The sequence below is a fragment of the Carettochelys insculpta genome, chromosome 5 (assembly GCF_033958435.1).
Source record: "Carettochelys insculpta isolate YL-2023 chromosome 5, ASM3395843v1, whole genome shotgun sequence".
Lineage (NCBI taxonomy): Eukaryota > Metazoa > Chordata > Testudines > Carettochelyidae > Carettochelys > Carettochelys insculpta.
In genome coordinates this window covers 18,124,610-18,146,604 of record NC_134141.1, presented here as the reverse complement: position 1 = coordinate 18,146,604, position 21,995 = coordinate 18,124,610, and the positions used below count along the sequence as shown (strand labels likewise).

The following is a 21,995-nucleotide window of genomic DNA, read 5'->3' as shown; positions in this document are numbered from 1 at the left end:
CAGCCAGTGCTGCATGCTGCGCATGTGTAACCTGGCATTCTGCACTACGAACGTCGCTGCTGCCGCCATGTGGCCCAGCAGCTGTAAGCACGTCAGAACCGGCACTGTAGGGCTGAAGGTGATGACTTGCACGAGGTAGCCGATGGCCCGAAAGCGTGTCTCTGGTAGATACACTCTCGCTGTAATAGAATTTATGCGTGCCCCTATGAACTCTATGTCCTGTGTGGGGTCTATCTTTGATTTTGCCAGATTGATAACCAGGCTGAGCGAAGAGAACGTGCCTGCTGTGACGCGTATCATGTGTAGTACCTCTTCCTTCGAGGCCCCTTTGAGTAGGCAGTCGTCCAGATACGGGAATAAATACCCCCCATCTGTGCAGGTAGGCTGACACCACTGCCAAGGTCTTGGTGAAGACTCTGGGGGCCGAGGAGAGGCCAAACAGTAGGACCTTGTATTGAAAATGTTCTTTGCCTACCATGAACCGGAGGAATCGTCGGTGAGCCGGATGGATAGTTATGTGAAAATACGCGTCTTGTAATTCGAGGGCTGCGAACCAATCTCCATTGTCTAGTGCCGTAAGGATGGAGGAGATTGTGATCATCTGAAAGCATTGCTTGCGCAGGTACCGGCTGAGGCCTCGAAGATCTAAGATGGGCCTCCAGCCTCCTGTCCTGTCTTTTTCTTCGTGAGGAAGTACCTCGAGTAGAACCCTTTCCCTTGCAGTTGCTCCGGCACTCTTTCCACTGCCCCTACGAGCATGAGATGGTCTACCTCCTGCTTGAGCCTCGCTACGTGGGAGGCCTCCTGGAGGTGGGGCCTGGGTGGAGGTCGTGGTGGTGGGAGCGACTGGAAGGGGATGGCGTACCCCACGGCTATGATCTCCAGCACCCATTTGTCTGTGGTGATCCTTTGCCACTAGTCGTAGAATGGTCGGAGGCGATGGTGGAACAACAGCTTCGGATGACCTTGTGTGATGGTAGTGATGGCACAGCCCTGGATCTGTGTGTCAAACTTGTGGCCTTTGGCCCTGCCCCGAGGACGCACTGCTCTGTTGGGAACGTCGCCTGGGAGTTCTGTACTGCTGGTGCTGTTGATGTCGCCCTTGCTCGTAACCCCTGTGGTACTGGGGATGCTGTGGCTGGTACTGGTACCGTCTTTGTTGAGGGTAGTACTTTTTCTTTCTGTATGGAGGGGTGTAAATCCCCAGGGTCCTAAGTGTGGCTCTTGAATCTTTACTGGAATGAAGAACCAGGTCAGTTGATTCAGCAAACAGCTTCTGCGTGTCGAAGGGGAGATAGACGATCTTTGCCTGCAGATCCCTTGGTATACCCGAAGTCTGGAGCCAGGACTCCCTTCGCATCACCACTGCCATAGCTGTGGAGCGTGCTGCTGTGTCCGCAACATCCAGGGCAATCTGAACTCCCGTCCTCGAGGCCGCGTAGCCTTCTTGCACGATGGCCTTGAGCACCGGTTTCTTGTCCTCTGGAAGCGAGTCCATGAGGGAGGTCAACCTAGTGTAGTTGTCGAAATTGTGGTTCGCTAGATGCGCTGCGTAATTTGCCATTCGCAACAGTAGTGTGGAGGAGTAGACCTTTCTGCCGAACAGCTCTAGCTTCTTGGCATCTTTGTCTGTTCCCCCGTCTTGAATTGAGATGTCTTTGATCTTTGTTGCGATGACTCTACCACCAAGGAATTTGGTTGTGGGTGGCTGAACAGAACTCCATGCCCTTCGCCGGCACGAAGTATTTCTTGTCCGCTCTCTTGTGGACAGGCGAAATAGTCGCAGGGGTCTGCCATATCGTAGTGGCGGACGCCAAGATTGCTTCGTCAAGCGGTATTGCTATTTTGGAGGAGGCCGGAGGTCTCAGATTTTTGAGGAGCTTATGGTGTTTCTCTTGCACCTCTGCTGTCTGGATGCCTTGCATGAAGGCCACCCTTTTAAACAGCTCTTGAAACTGTTTGAGATCGTCCGGAGGATGGACGTCCCCCGGGGACGTAGCCTCGTCCGGGGAGGAGAGCGAGGAACCACTAGGATACGCCTCTCTGGACCCTTCTGGTTCCTGTTGGCGATGGTACATCTGCTCGCTGGAAGCTTGCGAGGGAAAAATCTCGGGGTTCCATAACCAGTTCCCCCTGAGATACTTGAGTCTCTGTCCCCGTTCGCGATTTTCCTCGGGGATACGGGACCGTCTGTGGGGATCTTTCCCTGGTAGACTGCTGGTGGTGTCTATGCCCCGCATGATAGGGATGACCATGGCAGCATGGGCACTGTTCTTGGGAAGGTGACCTGGACCACTCCCTTGGTGCATACCCCCTGCATCTGGGGGAGCGAGATCGTCGAGAGACATGGGACACTGGAGAGAGCAATTTGTGATAGTACTCCAGCAGCTCAAACACCAAGAAGGGTGAGGGTGGTCCCAGCCAGGGCGAGGCTGGTTGCAAAAATGGAGACGGGGGCTCCGGGTAGGCTAGGGGGGACCCCTGCCTTCTAGTTGGAGTCCGCAGCATGAGTGGAGGGCTGAGAGAAAGCAACTCTGTAGCCCTGTCTGGAGAGGGGTTGCGGTGCCTTGTTTTCTGTGCAGCCTTCCCCCTCCCTTGAGGGGGTGGCTCCGCCCCCCGACATGCAGGGGATCTCGGCCCCGTCCGCGCCGCGCTCAGCATGCTCTTGGGCGGTGCCGCACGGGCGGTGTCCCCCAGTGCCTGCAGGCTGCGTGCCTGCGCACTCTGCACCGCCAGTTCCCCAGGGGTCAGTGCCGCCAGTACCAGCACTTGTTTAGCCGCCGCCCTGCCTGCAGTGCCAGGTGGCTGTTTGATCATCGGACGCTGAGCCGCCTCCACGTGGCTCTCCATGCCGCCGCCGATCAGCTGTTGCTGCAGCTGAGGGCTGTGCGCTCCTCCCGTCCCGCTCGCTGCTGCCGCCGGCAGAGATCAGGTTGGGGAAACTTGCCTCCGTTTTTGCGCTGATGGGGTGAGGGAGGCAGCTTTCCTTTTATGGGCCCCGGAGGGTCCCTCCTGCTGCAGCCGCTCTGGCATGTCTGGCTGGAGGGCCTTGTCGAATAGTAGCATTTTAAGCCGCATCTCCCTGTCCTTCCTTGCTCTGGCTGTTAATTTTGCACAGAAGGAGCATTTCTGTGTGACATGGGACTCCCCAAGGCACCTTATACAGTGACTGTGCCCATCAGACGCTGGCATTGCCTCTCGGCAAGACTCACATTTCTTGAATCCTGAAGAGGACATTGTTGGTGAGTCTTTTAGTTGTTAATGGGGTACTTAGCACCTTCTCTGTGCTGTTTTCCCCCCCTCTCGGATAGCCTGCCGCAGCAGGAGGGCTAATGGCCCTAGGCTCCTGGCCTCCGGTGCTCCGCTTGTTACTAGGACTGGACTGAATTCCGTCCCACTTGTTTTCAAAAAACACCAACAACTGGCTAACTTAATAGACTAAGAACTTGAAAACTTTAAAGAAAACAGCTAAAAACCACTGAATACGCTAACTTGGCTGGAGCCTAGTCGGATTCCGTCTGCAGCCGACGGCGGTTAAGAGGAACTGGCGGGGACCGGATCGCGCACATGGCCAGGAGTGCGCAAGGGAGCAGTGCGCAACGGCGCGTGCGCGGTCCAGCAGAAACTGCTTGGAAGATCCGATCTGCGGTGCCGGGCGAGCCCTACACCTAATGTGCAGCACCCACGGGGACACTCGAAGAAGAACATCCCTTGCTGCAAATTAAGCCCATTTCTTCTTGTCTCATCAGAAGAGCAATTCTTCACCCTTCTAATAACTTTGTGTACTTGGAAAAGAGTCCCACCTGAATCTTCTCTTCTCCAGATGTAAGAAGCCTAATTTTGTCAACTTTTCCTCATAGGTTATGTTTATGTCTTTTCTGAAATACGGTGCCCAAAATTGAACACAGTACTCCAGCTGAGGCCTAATCAGCACAGTAGAGGAGAATTACTTGTGTCTTGCTTGCAACACTGTTCATATAGCCCAGAATGATGTTTGGTTTGGGTTTTATTTTATTTGCACAACAGCGACACTGACTCAGTTTGTAATCCACTATGGCCCCTAGATCCTTTTCTGCAGTCCTCTTTCCTGGATAGTCATTTTTCATTTTGTACATGTGAAACAGATTACTCCACCTAGAAAGGAACAATTTGCATTTGTCCTTATTGAATTTCACCCTCTTATTTATCTCAGACCATTTTTTTTAGTTTGCCCAGATGATTTTGACTTATAATCCCAACCTCCAAAGCACTTGCAACCCCTCCCAGCTTGGTATCCACCCCCAAACTTTCAGCATATTCTCTGCACCATTACTTAAACCAGGTGTGCACAAAGTGGGTGGCATGCCCCATGGCAGGTGTGAAATTTCATAAGGTGGTGCAGCATGATTGGCTGCTGGGTCTCTGGTTCATCCATCTAATGGAAAAATGTATGAAAACAGGAGCATTTCAACATGTGTATTCTATATACTTATGTTCATATAAAAACCCTTTCAGCATGGATAAGAAAACAGATTTCTGTGTGTGGATTACATTAGACAGGTTGAGGGGCTCTGTTAATTGCAGAGACAAAAAGGGGGGCCCCCGATGTAAAAAGCTTGCTCACCCCAAATAAAAAAATCGAAGATATTAAAACAGACCCAGTCCGCACACTAATCCCTGCAGAACCCCACTTGTCACATTCTGTGGAACCATTGATAATTGTTCTCAGAACATTTAACCAACCAGTTATGAACCAGCTTTATAGCAGCTCCCCATCTGGGCTGCATTTCCCTAGTTTCTCTATAAGGTCATGAGAGACTGTATCAAGTACTTCACTATATAGTCCAGATATGCCACATCTACAGCTTCCCCCATCATCCACAAAAGGCTTGTTATCCTGTCAAAGCTAAAAGGGTGGTTTCACATGATTTGTTTGACAAAACATGGACAGCTACGTATCTTCCAGATGTTTGCAAATGGATTACTTATTTACAAAATTATCTTTCATAGCACAGAAGTAAAGGTTTTCCTGAACTGTCCTGTTGTACACGTGGGCACTGTATTTGCATTTTTCCAGTCTTCTGTCTCTCCAGCCTTAGTCTTTTCGATGGTGAACATTAATGGCTCAGATACCTCCTCCATCAGCCCCCTGAGTATTCGACGGTGCCTAACATCAAGACCTTGGTGATTTGAAGAGACTTTTCTAATGAATTTTTAAAACTTTCTCCTTTCCTATTTTTTAACTTCTGAACATACCTCATTTTCTCTAGCACTGTTAGGTGTCCAACCTTCTTGTTGAAAATGAAAAAAGGCATCATCATTAGGCACCTCTGCCATCTCCACATTTTCGTTTGTTTTTTCCATTCTTCATTGAGAAAAGGGCCTATCTTGTCCTTGATCTTCATCTTTCTTCTAATATGTTTGTAAAACATTCTCTTATTAACTTATGTCCCTAGCTGATTTGGGCTTGTTTTGTGCCTCAGCCTTTCTAATTTTGCCCCTACATGCTTGTGTTGTTTGTATTCATCCTTTGTCATTTGACCTATTTTCAACTTTTTGTAGGACTCAATTTGTAGATCATTAGTTTCTTAAGCCAGGATGTCAAGAGACCACCCTGTCTTTTCTATGCTGTGGAACAGTTATTTAAGGATCTGCTGTTCAAAGCTGAGAGCAGATAACCTAAATTAGAATCTTATCTACCACTATCCAGAAGCTCTGAACTTTCAAGAGTTAAACAAACTATTCAATTATTCCCCAAACATTAAGTATCCTTTGCTTTAGAAACAAACTTGGAGGGGGCAGGGAAGGAGAGAGAATCAAGGTCACAGCCCTTAACACTTGTGCCAATTCGCTACAACCTCCTCTCTAAACAAAGAGCACAGGAAAAAAAATTCTTTTGCCCAAGCCCAGAAATCCAAGTGTCACAGAACTTTGCTGTCTGCAGACAGCACAAGCCTAACATTTCAGCCAATACAGCATGCAGGCCTTTCAACAAAGGCAACTGCAAGGGCATGGAACCTCCATCCTTCTGAGGATTAAGAGGCCAGGCTTGACAAAGTCTAGCCTGGAAAGATTTAGTTGGGGTTGAGTCCTGAGGTCTCTTCCAACCCTGATCTTCTGTGATTCTATGTATAATCCCCACTTGGGCCAAATGCTGGCCCTCCTCCCCATTATATCAAACTCCCACTGAGCGCTGTAAAAATCAGAGTTCAGTCCTTAACATGAATGATACAAGTTTTAAGAACAAGGTGCTGCTAAACAGAAGGTCTCATCATTTTGGCCTTCTGAGATGAAATGTATAAACACAGCTAGATGCACTCCAAATGTGTTTCAAAGTTTGCAAGTTTAATGATAAAGCCTAAGTGTTTCTCTTAAGCAGCTATCAATTGTGGTTATTTTTTTTTATAATTTAACTCAATGCTTGTATTTCACCTAGCAGATATGCTGTACTGTGTGCATAGGAAGAGGAGCGCTCTTGGTAAGACCACCTTTTCCATTGCTCTTCACTTTTTTGTTCAATGAGTATCTACACAGAAAGAGGAGGACTCCATATAGATTGTGGTTGTCCAGAAATTAAAACAGTTAGTTGCTTTTAACAGCAGTCTTAGTCACAACACTAACAGAATCTATTTAACTATTTTGGACTTTTCTTGTATTTACAAATAAGATGGGGGCCAGAAATCAGGGCTGAGCTTCAGCCCTCCACCACCTGTAAAGCTTCAGGCTGGGACCTGATGCAATTAATGTGCAATTTTTTTTTCAGTCTGCAACTGACCACCCTAATATACACATACACAAACCTCACGTAGCTTACTCTCAAAAGATTTGGGGGATCATTGTGATTTTGCATGGCTGACGTGATGATTAGAGCAATAGCCCCTTCTGACTTGCAATTCAAGCAGCAATAAGGTTGAGACAACAGCATTCTACGTGAAAGTATTTTACTTGAGCAAGAGGTGTGCCACAAATACAAAAGAGAACATTCAAAAAGTTTTCATTGTCAAGCCACAAAACATGTGTTTTACTTCAGGGAAACAATCCACATTATCAAATAAACTCTTTAAAAATTAGCCAATTCCTAGAGAAATTAATCCTATCCCTCTGTTTCTTCATCAGGTCAAGAAAAATCATTAAGAACCAAAACATCTGCTGGAGGAACAAGTCTTTTACAGCCTTGAACACCTATTGATCACCAACTACAAAATGTGCTTAACAGGCTATAGAATGGCACCCTTGAATAAAATTTGCAGATCACTATTTTAATAAATCTCATGGGTTAGAGGGGAAAAAACCACACACACTTACTTTTTCCCCCACACCACACTATTTCTGAATCCCCAAATTCACTTTTAAGCCCTTTAACAAGCAAACTCCATGTCCAAATCTGACCAAAGTCAAAAGGGAAAAGCAAGATACCTTTGACAGCCATGCTCTGAAGTCACTATCTAAAGCACACATTGCCTTTAACCTCAGTGATAGTGACCAGAGGGACAGTTGCCCATAGAAGCTGCACAAAGGCACAGAAGATAGAGGATGAAGCTCTCCAGTCTGGAAACATCCATGGTCTGGCATGATTTTAGTTTGCCAGATGTCCATTTATATGGCTGTGGCCAAGTTTCCAGTGGTCCCTAGAAGTTTGCTTACAGCCACCAGTCCTGGCTCTCAGTGTTCTGTGCCAGTACTTAGCTCTCATACCCTATGTTTTTGTTTTTGTTTTTTTTTTACGAGCCCAGTAAGCAGTCAAATAGTTGGTAATGCTGCTACACAACACTGACCTCCTGTGGTTTGGCACTGGTTAGGTCCCATCAGTGCTGGGCTAGAGATGTTCAACCTGTCCGACTGATACAGCTACCCTCCAGAGATGAAGCACTTCTGGACAACTTATTTTTCAGCCTTGGCTTTTGGGGCCCAAAGAAACTTCTCAGAAAACTACAGAATTCGTTCAGTCAGATGGATGCTAACAGCTTAGAAATGGTTAAGTTATACTTTAATCTTCTGTCCTGACTTGCTCAAGACTGGAGAGAAAGTTGTTTTGTGAAGAGAAGACCAAAGGTGGACTTAACAGTGTTCAAGAAAGGAGATAAACAGTTCTCTTTACCCAATGAGGACACGACATATCTGCTAACAGTCCTACTTATGCACCCCAATGTGCTGTTATAGCCTCTTGACTACACTGACTTCTGTCCAGCATTCATGCTCAGGTGCAATCCTAAGCTCTGGGACCCTGGCAAACCTATATCAAGTGCACAGGCATCTAACTGCAGTGCCAAGGTTTTTAATATTCCTGTGAACTTATTCCTTTTTGCTGTATTTTATCCTGAACAAGTTTTCCAAAAGGACACATCCTTGGGAAGTCTTCATAAGCAACATTCATAGAGAACTCAGTTTAAAAAAAATGGGGACATGGTACCATCTCTCCAAAGAGAGAACACTTTTGAAAATACAGTATGGCATATATTTTAATGAGGAAAACTTTGCAATCATATAATTAAACCCACCTCACACAAGACACGAATCAAGTTTAATTTCATGGGTAAATCATCAATATACACATTGGATGTGCAGACAATTTGGCACACAAAATAACTTCTCTTCATGTTTATACCTGGTTATGAACACACACTAGTTTTCCCCGCCTGCAGCAGCAAGCCCAAGACAGATGTGGAAAGGGAAGAGAACATACTGTGGAGATCAGAGTAACATAATGGACTTAAATCTGTAATTAGTACCACCTACTTTTATTGTTTTGGTTTGAAGTCTCAATCCATTCAGCGTGTTGATAGCTTTTTCAGCATCCTTGGGGTCAATGTAGTTCACAAAACCATAGCCCAAGCTCTGTCCTAGATTAAAAAAAGAGAAGAGAAACAGTTAGTTCTGCAGTACTACAAAAATGAACCAAGGTATTTTGTGTAGCATGTACATTAAGTACACCATACTCTAAAAAGGACTGCCTGACACTGCTCATTCAGTGTCTTACTGCTCATCGGTTCTGTCAGACATTAATATTTATGACTGCTGTCCTACCTTCTCATTCAGACAATTTGGTTTAGTGCTGATATCACAATACCCAGTTCAATTAAGAATTTGAAACATTCTTGTGAGAAATATGGTCAGATTCCGGTACTGGAGGAAATGTAGGCCCTTCTGCAAGGTTAAAAGATTAATTCTGTGGGTTTTTACCATATCACCTGCTTTCTCCTATGTTCAGTTACGGAACAAAGATGAAGTTCTCTGAGCGTATTTAAAAGCTTCAGCATTTTAAATGGATTAATAATTAGGAAATCCCTCATTTTGAATGAAAGCAAGCTTTTTACAAGAAACTTCTTCAGATATTTACTTAGGGTATCAACTGTAGATGTTTAAAATGGGCATTGCACCACAGCAAGAGCCCTTTTAACTCATGTTCTAGCTTCTCTACCACAGATATTAAGAATGAACTAAAGGTAATTTCATAAAATAAAAACATGACAATTGGGTGTTTGGCATCTACAATGGCTATTTAAAAATAGTCAATACACCCCAAGTCTAATAAGGTTATGTCTCAGCGTGTAGTGTAAAAGAGGAATTAAAAGATCAGAAATTTTTTTGAAACTTCATATCCTACATTCTGCTGCTCTGAATGTTAAGTGCCAGGATTATGGCCTTTTTTTAAAAATAAAGATTTCCTCCATATGCATATATACAAGAAAAAAAAAAACTTAGCTAACTTATCTTTCACAAAAATTAACACCTTTTCATCTTCAAAGCGCTTTATGAACACTAATTTTTGACACAGCTGAGTTACATTTTAGAGATTTTTATACTGGGCAAATGAGCACCAGACAAATTGGTCTTTGGATCCCTAAAATTAGGCAGCTGAACTTACATGTGGACAACTACATGGTGGTGTTGTCACAAGGCTGTGAGTATCCAGAACTCCCCCTTGAAGAGTATTAGCCAAAGAAAACCACATCCCACTTTAAATAGAGAGTTCCCTTTCAAGCAATATGAATACCTTAGAAATGCGTATCATGTGATTATACGTGCCTGTACACAAATATTGCCCAAAGAGGAGCAAAAACTCATGTTTCAAGAGTAGCTGTGTTTTTCCCATTTCAGCAAAAATGGGGAGTTCTGTGGCACCTTAAAGGCAAACAGATTTATTTAGCATAAGCTTTCCTTGGCTGGGTCTGATAAAATGGACTCCAGCCCACAAAAACCTTATGCACAAGATAGTTATGGTTTCTCAGAAATCAATGAATAGCCACAAATTTTAAATGACTTTTCAAAGAAAAAAGCTATGAAAGTTGAGGATTAACCAGCAGTCCATCTAGTTAACATCCTACCAACCTTTATACCAACAATGGGCAACCCAGGCGAGTGAGTGCCCAGATGAGACTGACCCTCCATCTCAATGGGCTGCAAGGTTTATCATAATCAAGTTAGCAAAAACTACCCTCTCTCATGAGATTAACTGAACTTGTAAACCTAGAATTTACAGTGTACACTAATGAAACCATAGCAGCACCTTGACTGGATACAGAGGGAACACAAGGCTCTCAGTCAATGTGTGCACCCATCTCACTTGACCTGCTAATTTTAAGTGAAGGTCACTTTAATACTGATGGGTGGGAAGCTGCAGACAGAAACCAGCTTAATCTAGTAATCCTTCATGTCGGCAACAGTAAACAAAATGTCTCAGGACACATAACCAGTGGGTCACACATGGCTCTCGGGCCACAGGTTGCCAACCGCTGCTCTAGATGGACTTTTGTAGAAATGCAGAATCTCTGAATAAAGCACATTTTAGCATTCCAATATGCTTCTAAACGTACAGGCCTATCAACAAAAACTCATTGCTTATCACTGTTGACCAGCCTCAACCAAAAAACCATGTACTGAGAACATGAGCGATTTATATACACACACACACACACACACCCCCCGACCTTCAGAAGCAGTATTTTGTTATGGCCTTGAGCATACGCCTAAGCTAAACATGAGATTTCATGTATGTGAATTTTTTTGAGGGATTGGAAGAAGGTTTGCAAATTAACTTCAGTGCTGAGATGAAGGGAAAAACTTGGTGTGTCCTTTCAGTGTTTATGAAAAAAAGGACTTCCCTATATTTTTAAGGCCTTTCCAAATTCATGGTCTATGTCATTACCATAGGATTTTATCAATGTGGCCCTTGCAGCTTTAACAAACTCCAAAGGGCTCAGAGGAACGGGATTTATGTGACTGCTGCAAGTGGGGAACAGGTCAGAAGTCACTGCAGTGACACACCATGTCTGATACTGCTGGCTTAGCCCCCAGCTCTGACAGCAGCATCACCACCAGCAGCAGCACAGAAGTCAGGATAACAACAACAACAACAACAACAACATACAATGCTACCCTGACTTCCCCACTAGCAGTAATGCAGCCTTTAGAACCGGAATCCCAACCACCAGTTTTGGGGCTTCCTCCGAAAGGTGACTTGAGACAGATCCAACCTTTCCCTGGAACAGTTTAGTCCTGGGGCCAAGCAAAAAAAAAAATCTTATCCCTGCCCAGCCTGAATCCTGATGCATGGGGGGGGGAGAGGGGGAAGAGCCCAGTCCAGATGCCCCCAGCTTCTGAGCCCAGCACTTGGGGTTGCTGTTTATGTGGGGGGGTGTGGCCCACTGCCCACATCACCCTGCTTCCAAACTGACCACCTCCCCTACCATGCCATCCTCACTTCTACGGCACTGCCTTTAGAGCTAGACAACCCTTCAACTATGCAGTACTTCTGCACTGGCTTCAGAAAGGGTGAGAACAGAACATGTGTGCGCGTGCACACACTCCCCCCCCCCACACACACACACTAGGTCCAGGAAGAAAGCCAATCTGTTGATTACTATGTAAAAATGATTCACTATTCTGTTTGTGTAATCTGCAAGTCAGAAGGTTGTAGCTGGTGCATACACTCACACTGACATCATGAACTAAAGCTACTACATGAACATTAAAGATGCATCACAAAAGACTCCTACATACCAGGTCTGCTTGCTTGATCAGAAGCAATTCATCACAGTACAGCTCCCTTGTGGCTAATGCTAAACAATGTCAAAATGGCTGCTGTCCATGACAGCTAAGTCACTTCCAAACCCACCAAATAGCTTTAAAACAAATGAACAGTTCATACAGGAGCCATTTCCAGAAGAATATTTACTTGTCTCCTCTTTTTGGAAGAGTATTTGTTGCATACTTCTCTCATACAACATACTGCAATGGAAAAATCAAGTTCCCTAGCCATAGTGATTATATCAGAGCCAGACTTCTGCTCACGCTGACAGAAACCTTAGAAAGGAGAAGGTTCATGTACCATCCAAAAGTGGGAGACTTCTTGTCTTAAGTGTTCAACTTATTTTAAAATGGTCTGAAAACATGCATTCAGACCTGTAGGACACAGAAGAAACAACACAGTAAATGGAAGGACATCACATCAGCACACTAAGGATTTTAAGGAACCCTGATCAGTGAACATTTCTAGTTATTCTGAAACAGCAGTGTACTTACAAGCACATTTAAGATTTTCTGAATAAATGGAAATTTTCTATGAAATCTTTTTAAAAGGAAAACAAGTTGAATTCACCAAGGCTACATCTACAGCTGCATTCCTCTTTTGAAAGAGGCATGCAAATAAGGAAATCAAAAGCACAAATGAGGTGCAGATCTACATATCTGGTGTCTTATTTGCATATTTTCAAAAGAAACAGGGTAGATGTGGCTCTTTTTAAAGTAAATACCTATGGGAAGAAGGGTTCTGTCAAAGATGGGGTTACTTTAGAAAGAGCCGTGTCTACACTCTCTTTTGAAAGAAATTCTTTCAAAAGACAAATATGCAAATTACACCATATAGGTAAATCTGCACCTCATTTGCATTTTCAGTTTCTTCATTTCCATGCCTCTTTCAGAAGAGGAATGCAAGTGTAGACACAGCTTAAGAGCAAGATAATGAAATGCAACCTATAAACATTGATGATTTTGTACAACTACAGTAAAATTCCAAGGGCGGCCAACTGAAGAGGTTAAGACCAACAAAACCAGACAGGAATAAGCATATGCAATTTACCAAAAAAAGGAAACAGAGCATGAAATAAGTTATCAAAAAACAGTACAGCATGTAAGAACAGCAGTGAAAAATATTTGAAATTGGAACCTGCTGCAATATACATTTAGTTACCTAAAGTGTATCTCAAGAATAGCCAAGTTAGGCATTCCAGTGGCCTTCCAATGGAAGTTTGTCTTTGCATTACATTACTAAATTAAAGTGATTTCCACACCAAAGTTGAAGAACTACAGAGGAGCACCTTTGGTTCTGTTCATGTGGGGAAGAGAAGACCATGAGATTGCTTCAAGAAATCAAGTGACTCTAGAACTTCAGAACAGTTCTGTGTTTACTATTCATAGGCTCAAGTATCAGAGCGGTAGCCGTGTTAGTCTGGATCTGTAATAGCAACGAAGGGTCCTGTGGCACCTTATAGACTAACAAAATTTTTGAGCATGAGCTTTTGTGAGCACAGACTCACTTCATCAGATGCATCTGATGAAGTGAGTCTGTACTCACGAAAGCTCATGCTCAAAAACTTTTCTGTTAGTCTATAAGGTGCCACAGGACCCTTTGTTGCTATTCATAGGCTGTGTCTACATTACCACCTTCCTTCAAAAGGAAAGAGGGTAATGAGGCTGTTTGGAGTTTACTAATGAAGTGCTGCCATGCATAGGCAGCACTTCATTAAGCAAATTCGCCCCCACAGGAACTCAAGTTTTAAACGCTGAAGAACAGGCACGCATCTAGCCATGGCACACCCACTGGTACTTCGAAGTGCCCTTACTCCTCAACCTACTGCAGCCTGCAGGTTGTCTGGGAAGGACCTGGCTGCAGGGGATGGCCCCTTCTATAGCTTCTCCCTCTCTAACTATTCTTCGATAGAGTACAGCCTGTCTAGGGGAGGCCAGGCTCTGCGGGCTGGCAGCAACCCGCTAGGGGTTCCCCTCCTTTCAGCAGCCTCCTCTACAGCCTGTAGGCTGTCCACAGAGGGGCAGGCTCTGGGTTTGAGGAAAAGATGCCAGTAGTCTTTGGGGCTGTGGCTACACTAGCCCCCAACTTTTGAAAGGTAGATGCTAATGAGCCACTTTGGCAGACACTAGTAAGGCACTGCCATGAATATGCAGCACCTCACTGGCATTATGGTGGCCACACGTGTTTTGAAAGTGCTGCTTTCTAAACTCACACTGCTTGTGTCAACAGGGGCCTTTTGAAAGGAACCCCTGGATTTCAAAAGCCCCTTCTTCCCACTTGGTTTTTAGCAGCACCTCATTAGCATCTGCCAAAGTGGCTCATTAGCATACCCCTTTTGAAAGGTGGGGGCTAGCATATCCATGGCCTATGGCAGGCAAGATGGTGAAGCCCCTGCCCTGATGACCTCTCAGGGCTAGAACTGTCCCCCAGGGGCCACTCCCACATCCCTCCTGTGTTTCTTCCTTTGGCCTCCCTCTTTCTACCCACCCTTTCCATGCTCTGAGAAATCCTGGCACTTCAGGCATTTCCCAATTCCCAGGCACAACTAAACCTTGATTTTGGTTTACATTTGGGTAAGAAGAAGCTGCATACCAAGTTTTCTAATCACAGCTTACAGTTTAAGAGGAATTCTTGAAAACAAACGTAGCACTGATACCCGTATTATATATGAGGGGTAGGTTGCAATCCAGCTCTGAACTTTAACAGTCCATAATTCTGTGAAACCTACACAGGTTACAAAAAAGATTAGCACACCCTCTCTTGCCCAACATGCATCTTCCAGATACAGAAGAAGAGCACTAACTCTGTATACTGCTGACTAAAGCATACTAAGATCACAGGACAGCTGGCTGGGTGTACTTAAACTGGTGCCACTTCTGTTCTGTATCATGCTTCTCTTCCTCTGCAGCTGTTAATGCACAACCTTCTGTTTTAGGAATGAAGAAAAGCAGGCAGCCAGAACTAGGAGAATCTTGAGCAAAACTACTACTGATTTGCTCCTTTTGCATTTTGAGTGTTTAATCTTCAAAAGTGTCACTACTCTGCACCTTTGTTGAAGTAAGGCAAAGACTAAAAGACATCTTGAAGTGGTCCATCTGCAGAGTTCAACCAGCTGGAACATCAGCATACAAGCAAGCTGTTCATTGTGACAGTTTATTCAGTTTGCTGCCTGGCAGTATGGGACTTCACATATTCCAGGAAACTTGCATATTTTAAAAGATATTAAGGTAAGCCACTTCATTTGCAGGTGCAAATTTAAGTGCATAATAGCTGTGACTCATACCTGACTTTAAATAAAATGTGCAGTGGTAAAAAGATCCATAAAATTAATTTTGTTATTAAAAACCAATCATAGGGATTCATAGCACCACCTGTGTTTTGGTAAAAATTTTGATAAAACTTATGACAGGTGAAAGTCTCATTGCTTTCAGTAAGATTTCACCCCTAAAGAAGCACTTCAACTTAAATTAGGGGTGCTTATCAAGTCACTTGAGAGTAAGAATCCCCATGGAATTTCAAATTGCAATGCAATGTCTCAATACATAATTTCTATTTCTGATGACTATATGTAGAACTCTTGTGTAAGTATTCAGTTGGATCACTTAACCAGAGGGAGTTGCTGTATTAGAGGAAGTTGTGAACAGGGAAAGATGAGATTTCTTCTCTATTCTTACTTAAAAATATAAAAGGAAACATCCCCCCTTTGTCATAGAACTAAGCCAAAGTCAATTCTGCACAATACACCTACTTTAAGGTTTCCTCCATCCTTCCCTCCCATCTCCAGGAAGGTGGGATATCATGAAATCGTCTTCTAGGTGGCTGTCTAATATCCATTAACACACACATCAGAAATTCCTCCAACTTAAATTGAAAGCCTTAACAGTGACGTGATCAGCAACACTGAATTTAGCAAATCCAAGAGGACTGCAGATCTGGCTTAGCAAATAGTTCCTACTTTTACACCAACCATGATGAAACCAAAAGGGCAAAAACTGCCAAGACTCAGTTTCAATTGCCTGGGAAGGAAACACACACAGACGTTCAACAGTCCTACCCTGGCTAAGAAAAGGTCTTTATCAGTAGCCACAATGGCTTTAAACTAAGGAATGTGGACAATGAGCCACAGACCCTGATGACTAAATGGTCATGGACATCAGTGCAGTAGTGTCAGACCATGAACACCCCTCCCCGCCCACTGCGGTTGACAGAACTTAAAATGTTTCTCAGTAGGCTTATGAGACTCTAGGGAAGATCTCTACAAACTTATATTGTAAATGATTCTTTTTTTCCCTGAGTTTGACTGTTAGTGCTCTTGTAGATACCATACATACTCTGTTATGGAAGAACTGGTCAAAGTTGTAAGATATCTATTCACTGTTTTGCTACATCCAGATTGTCATGTATCTAGTTCTGCCCTAGTTAAAAATCAGCAAGGTGGTAACTGAAAATAAAGTCTACCATTACACTGCACTGCACATTTATCTGAAGCTCAACTTTTTACACACACAGTCTAAGATGCTTGCTGATTTACCAAGTCCTTGAAAGCAGCTGCCAATCAACTCTCTGCAGCTGACCATGGCTGAAATTTTTTCAAACTATTGCTGAGAAGTGGGGCACAAGGAGGGGAAAGAATTTCAGCTTATTACCCAAAATATATATAGCTTACATTAGAAAAAGTAGTCTTTTCAGGGGATTCATCCAAATAAAAGAAATCTCAATGGTGGGGCCCTCTACTGTCAGTGGCACAGGCACAGAGTACTAGGCTGCTTAGAAAATCTCTGCTGTGGAAGGCACCTGAACGTTCGGGGTGAGTAGCAGGGAACAAAAAGGGCTCACTCACTCAGCCTGCCAACTCCCCCCAGATCCCCCATTTCCTTGTGCTTCTCTCTTTGGAGGGCCAGGCAACTTGTCCTTGCCCATCTTTCTGGTCATTTTCAGATGGACCATGGGACACCTGGTGCCAACTGTCTGACAGCTCCCGGGGACTGCTCTGCACTGACACACTAGTGCTCGGTGCAGAGTCTGCCTTGGCTCCATGAGACTAGCACTCAGACTCCATTAACAGTGCTTTTAAGTGGACAAATAGGTTTTTAATAGTTCTAGGCCAAAAATCTGCAGATCCAACACTGACAGATGTGAGACTCTAAATACAATGAAGACAGCTGTTGTGGGGTCATTAATTAGCACAAGTCTGCAGTGTTTAGCCCATGTTTTAAAGATGGGGAGCAGGGCACACACTCTCTCCAAGACAAGTCCCTGAAGGAGACTGACTGACTACACTAAACACACAGATGGAACTATTAACACTACAGCAAGCAGCTCCAAGCAGGAACACGAGAAATCACTTTAAGAACTAGCATTCTAGTGACAGAGGCTGCATCTCATAATGTAGATGCAATCAATTTTATTAAAACTGATTTAACACTGATTTTTATCCATTTGATTTTGAGCACCTTCACATTCCCATATGCTCCCCCCTCCCCCTGCAAAAAATAGAGTTCCTGCTGCCACACACAGGTAGCTTAAATCGAGCTCAAACCAAGTGCTGCTGCAGTGTAGTGTGGGAACCTGTCCCACAGCTCCCTAAGCCCTGTTGCATTCTGGCTCCACAAGCAGATGTGGATATGATGCCCTCTTCATCCTGCCATGTTAAGTATGTTTAGACACGGGTGGTACACTGAAAAAGCATGTCTAGGCTTTATTTTAGGCTTGGATATTAATTTACACCTCCTGGGAAAGAGGACTCTGAAGGAGACACGAGTGCTACACTGAAACTCAAATGATTCACCAGTAACGTCTCAGAGAAGCTAAAAGACAGTACACTTTTGGACAACCATGAAAATTGTGACCAGTCACGGAAGCCCTTTCAGGAACTTAAACCTGGATTTAGGCTGCCTACCAAAGAAGGCCCTTATGTGTAAGTAGCCACTGTTGCTACACTGAAACGAATGATTCATGAGGCTAAAAGACTCCAGACTACAGCCAGGTTTACACCTGGAAAAGACGACCGTTAGAACAAGAATATTCCCTGCTGCAAGGTCTTAGTTCGACAACTGTGTTAATTGTACAGCTAATGCATTGCTTTTATTGAAACATGTATGGCTCGGGCCTTTAAGAGACCCCCACTACAGCTCAGGCCCCAAAAATAGTGACCCTCACCACGTGCAATCTGCCTGGCACCTTGGCAGTATGCTCTTTTACTGGTTTGGGGCAAAGCCACATGATGCATCTGGGAGCAGGAATGTTCCAGACAATGTGGCACCTCCAGGGGAAGGGAAGGGAGGGGATGTGGGTGTCAGGGCAACATGTAAACAGTCAAAAAGAACCTTCTACTACCAGACAAGCACAGCCCCTACCCACAGCTTAGCTGACGCATGGTATGGGGGGCCAGCAGCTGGTGCCAGGCAGCACAGGGGAAAAATGGCAGCTAGCAGGTATATAAACAGAAGCACACTCCACACCTGTGCTTCCAGTAAAAGGAAAAAAATTGAGCCTCTCATGTCTTCTTGCCTAATTCCACCACACTTGAGAGCAGTGGAGATGTAAGAGGCCAGAGGAGAACTGTGGTGCATTGTGGGGCACACACCAGGCATCTGTGGAGGCTAAAGAATTCAATTTAAAGACATGGAGCATGTTCACTACCCTTCATTCAGAATTTTAAATTCAAGTTGAATTTCTATCATGTCAATTTTAGTGGTCCATAAATTGAGCTAATGGAATTTACAGCGAGGACAGGTATGGGGTGGGGGGAGGGAGAAGAGCTAACTTAGTTGATTTTCTCTTGTAGTGTAGATGTAGCCGCAGACTGGAAGGAAGGATCATCAGGTGAGTGGCCATTACTTTCCTGGGGAAAAAAGTCTACTGTTTACTGGCACAATCGACAGGGTCCTTACTTGCATGTGAAATAGCCAACTATATAGTAGGATATTTAAAAAAAATTGCATATGATTTACAAATAAGTGGAAATAGAAACGACCTCAGATCTGGACTTTTCCTTAAGGTGTTAGTGAGCTTATTAACAGATTGAAGCCTGTGGAAGAAGAAGATTCCTCCCTTAGGTGCTGTCAGCAACCACCAATCTGGTGAGTGACAAGAATTCACAGTATTATTCAATTCTGATTTAAAACATTGATATCTTAAAGATTTAAGCATTGTCAGTTTTATTCATTTTTAACTGATGAGTCCAAATACTGAACACGTCCAACTTCTTGAACTTGATAGCTCAGAGCAAAACGTCTGACAAAAATTGAGTTCTGGCATAAGGAAGAACAGGTGGAAAATAGGGTAAAATAGTGGGAGAGCAGTATTTCACATGAACAAATTCTATTTAACTCTGCACACACACCTCTTAGAGGAGCAAGACCAAAAAAGCCTATCTAGCACCACCTTGTTTATAAGCAGACAACTCATCTATTTAAAAACCTTACTTCTGACTTGAAAGATTGAATATTCTCTTACTCCTGTCTCTTAATGTGTCTGATTCAAATATTCTAAACTAATGAAGACTAGAATAAATCACTACAGAAGCCTTCTTAAAAATAAAAGTACATGACATTTGCATCAATTTTGGAAAACACACATTTTAAATTTAATCTCTGGCTTTACAAATATAGCTAAAGAGTATGAAAAATGTCTAGGTCTGAAAACAGATTTTTTACTTAAAGGCTCTCAGAACTCTGCTGCTTTTCCTCTATCTTTTAAGTTGTTTTCTAATAGAATCACTCCTTGAAGATCTGTCAGCTAACCTTGATTGAAAGCAGATATGCTGATCTCCAGTGAATATTAATGCATCTTTTTTGCCATCAGTCATGCACTGTTTAGTTTGCAATGAAAGTTTTACTTTAAATAAATATGAAAAGCTAAGGGGTGGTTTTTTGCAGATAATACACTGTGAGAAGGACAAACCAAGAGCATATGCAGGCACATAATTACATACAGTTTTGAATTTCTCTCAATACACCATTGAAAACCTTTCAAATGTGTGTCAAAATCTGAAAGATGTCAGTTAAGGTTTCCAAGCTGACCTTGGACTCTGCTCCCTCAGCTTTGCTTATGGTTCACGTACTGAGGAAGAACCCCACTAATTGCGAAAAAAAAAAAAAAAAAAAAGACATTTCACACCAAACAAGACAGACTTACAATGGGGAGAGGGTATAAAATTCTCTTGCTTAGAGAGTTATCCTTTAATCTAGGTCAACCAGGAGGAAATTTCAGGGTCTTTTAATAAGTATTCGGGGAGCGTGGCAGGTACCCTCAAGGTGCACTTGGGGAAGAAAACACACTTGATTGCTGGTTTCTGTCTAAATACTGGTAGAAGACCACAACATTTTAGAGGGTGAATGGTTCCTATTAGCTGGAACAGATGAATAGCTGCCATGTGAGCCAAGGACTCTCCAGTTGTGTACCAGAAGTTTTTTCTGCTGCAAAAGGAGAGGGCTGTGACTCTCAGCTCATGTGACATTTGCAGAGAAGAGAGGCAAATGTAGAAACTGGGTGTGCAAAATTATTCCAGACAATAAGCATCTTAAGAATTAGTGCTCTCATTTCCTAACTTCTAAAACCATAATGCCCTCATGCACCTATTATTGTACAACAGTCTATAGATCATTTGTGGCCTCTGGAGAGCTGAGTGGTCATTACATGGAAAGTTTTCTATGGAAACTGTTTAGAGTATGATTTTGAATTTTAAGTAGTCTGCTGCTCCCTGAAAAAGTGTGCGTCTTGTTTATATTTATGCACCACAGATGTTCATTATCCCAGTCTCAGCTCTGACACTAGTCCTCTCCTGGCTCCCATGCAGTCTAGAAGAGTTTGGACCTCTGGAGTGCATCACTCTTGCCAGGACTGAAGTGAGCAAAGATGGACAATAGTCTGTCCTAGTCTAGCTCCTTTTGACCTTGAACATAGTAAAACATCAAAAACAGCCCAATTAAACAAGGCTTTTAGGAACTCAAGACAGCGCTGCCAATGTACAAGGAAGAACGACATCCAGCTCACTCAGCCGCAGGAACTATGTGGTGTAAATAGTAAAAAGCAGAAAAGCATTTCATAAGGCCAGGTAAGTACAAAGAAAGCAAAAGGGGAGTGGCTACACTGAATCAAGATGCACCATTTTTAAAGTACCTTTCAGATCAGAGCAGTGGCGGCAACCTAGATTAGCAAGTGGGCTGCCCAAGTGGCCCTCCATCTTAATGGACTGCAAGATTGCTGTAAGCAAGACGGTGTCCTGGGGTAGGACAATTTTGCAAGCTGTGCCTGCCCATCTAGAATTTGTGGGGTATTTTGACTGAACCAAAGCAGAGCTTCAACTGGATGCAGAGGGAGTGTCTCCTTGCTTTAAGTGTGGGGCATTTTGAAGTACCAGTGAGGAAAAAACTACACAGGTAAAAACAGAATCTGCCAACAATGCAGGTGGCCAATGGAAAACAAGAAGTCTAGTGGGTGACAGAACCCCAGCAGGTTACCCACTAGTGGATTAACGTCACACTGTTTCTATCCAAATCCAGAGCGAAAACATGCATCTCATGATAAAATTAAGGCAACTTTAAAGAGGCAGCTTTTGAGACAAGTAATTGTAGCTATAGATTTCAAGATCATTACAATATAGGATAAACTTTCATATTACATCCCAAAAGCTATGCAGTTCAAGAATCTCAAAGTGGCAAAACAGTAGAGTATGCACAGTCCAGATTAAAGTCATCAAAACTGCAGTGAGACAGACAAATATTAAACCAATATTAAAGTATCTCAGATTATAGAAGCAAAGACATCTGACAGTTTGCCCTTAATTTAATATTAACCCAATGAGGCCAGGACCCCAACTGTATATTTAAATGAGGTTCTCTGCCCTGCTTCCCTCTTTAATACAGGTAGAATTACATGCACACCAGCAATTTTTTCCATTGTTAAACATTCCCACAGGATATGGAGAACTACCTGGGGGTGCAATATTGAGGAGATGTGCTGAAATTTTCAAGTTTAACAAAAG

General features: G+C 43.6%; 1 protein-coding gene across 7 annotated transcripts in view; it reads right to left on the bottom strand.

Annotated features, from left to right (window-relative positions):
• The window catches only part of ELAVL2 (ELAV like RNA binding protein 2), a 61,300-nt gene that overhangs the window by 24,152 nt on the left and 15,153 nt on the right, over window positions 1–21,995 (bottom strand). For all 7 annotated transcript variants that reach the window (XM_074994057.1, XM_074994058.1, XM_074994055.1 and 4 more), the window contains one exon: window positions 8,716–8,819. In XM_074994057.1, the coding sequence (XP_074850158.1) occupies window positions 8,716–8,819 (104 nt within the window). The remainder of the gene's footprint in view (window positions 1–8,715; window positions 8,820–21,995) is intronic.